The 1,501-nt window shown below is 61.2% G+C and overlaps 1 protein-coding gene across 1 annotated transcript in view; it reads right to left on the reverse strand.

Annotated features, from left to right (window-relative positions):
* The window catches only part of SHISA8 (shisa family member 8), a 12,978-nt gene extending 11,830 nt beyond the window's left edge, over positions 1–1,148 (reverse strand). Inside the window, exon 1 of the mRNA XM_009290126.1 lies at positions 957–1,148. Within this exon, the coding sequence (XP_009288401.1) occupies positions 957–1,148 (192 nt within the window). The remainder of the gene's footprint in view (positions 1–956) is intronic.
* Between the last annotated feature and the right edge of the window lie 353 nt (positions 1,149–1,501).

Consider the following 1,501-nt stretch of genomic DNA (forward strand, 5'->3'; position numbering starts at 1 on the left):
CGAGACCCCCAGCCCCCTGGGCGGGAGCTGCGGGGCGGCAGGAGGTCACCTTGGGGTGCAGGACGGGTTTGTGTTGGGGGTGTCACAGCTCCCGGGGCGGTGGGGTGCCCTCCCGCAGCCCCACAACTGGGGGCCACGTGGGGAAGGGGGGAGAGCAGCAGCCCCAGTCCTTCATGAGCATCAGAGCATCCCCCAAAGGGAGCTGTGCACAGGGGGGCTGCAGGATGGGTGAAGTGGGGGGCTACCGGGACACCCCCAGAAACGCATCCTCCCCAGAGCCACGACGATTTTTAGGAAGCCACTGGCTGGCCCCTTGTTCGGGCTTCAAAGACTGGACCTCTCTGGGAGATGTGCACCCACTGCTCTGCTCTCTGGCCAGTGCCACCCGTAAAGATGGTATTAATCCTCACTGCCAGGCCCTCTCCTCAGAAGGGCAGGATTTGCTTTCCCTGCTCTGTTTCCCTGGTCTGTTGCGGCAAGAGCAGGGTGGGGGAAACTGAGGCACCATCGCGCCCCTCGCCCAGCACTGGCACATTGTGCAGCCTGGGACAAGGGTGGCTGGGGTGAGGGGCAGCGACACATGGGAGCTGTAGCTGGAGCCTCGTCCTCTTCGGACAGTCCTACATCCTGCCAGGGAAAGGCAGCAAATCCAGCATCACCACCGTCTCCTTGGGCAAATCATTCCCTCTACGCTCCAGGAGAGAGAGGCTGGATACTGCCTCATCCCGCCTTGCCCTTTCGGTACCCTAACCTGGGGGATGGGGCTGCCTCTGGGCTGCACAGTGCCGGCGTGGGAGACCCCAGCCCCCAGGCAAGCGGTGATACAAATAGACAATGTGTAGTGATGGAGGTGGGATTAAATGCGTTGGGGAGGCTCAGCTCCCTCCAATGGGTGCCTCTTTTGGGCCAATGCTGAAGCCCCGTGGACCAGCCTGTCCCCAGGACCCATCCCTTACCTGCCCCACCACGGGAGGCAGGCTGATGTGGAGCTCCTGCAGAGACAACTGCCCCAGCTGGGGGCTTGGGCAGCCTCTTGCGGGCATGTGGGCCTGGAGCTGGCTGTCGCGAGCTGCTCGGGTGGGAGAACACCGCGCCACATGCCACACAGGGGGATGAAACGTGCCGTCATCATCCTCCCCGTGCATCATGGCGACATGATGTTTCAGGCCAGAGCTTTGCACAAACAGCTTCCCCCTCAGTGAGGGTGAAACGCTGCCGTGTTTCACTGCGGGAGTGATTTAGGGGATAAAATATCCGCTCCCCGGTCACCAAGCCTGGGCCCTGCAGGCCCCTGTCCGCTTCCCATCTGGAGGCTGGCAAAATCCAAAGATGCTGAAAACATGGATAAGGAGAGCAGCTGGAGCCCGGGACACATCCAATCGGCCCCCAGTGCCGCAACCTAATAGAGATCCATTAGGTAAGGTAGCTTGCAGCCTCCAGAGCTTCCTGAAAGAGATAAAAAGCCAGTGAGGCAGAAGAAAACTGCGTGTCTCCAAAAGCC

Source organism: Aptenodytes forsteri, unplaced genomic scaffold, assembly GCF_000699145.1.
Source record: "Aptenodytes forsteri isolate BGI_AS27 unplaced genomic scaffold, ASM69914v1 Scaffold284, whole genome shotgun sequence".
NCBI lineage: Eukaryota > Metazoa > Chordata > Aves > Sphenisciformes > Spheniscidae > Aptenodytes > Aptenodytes forsteri.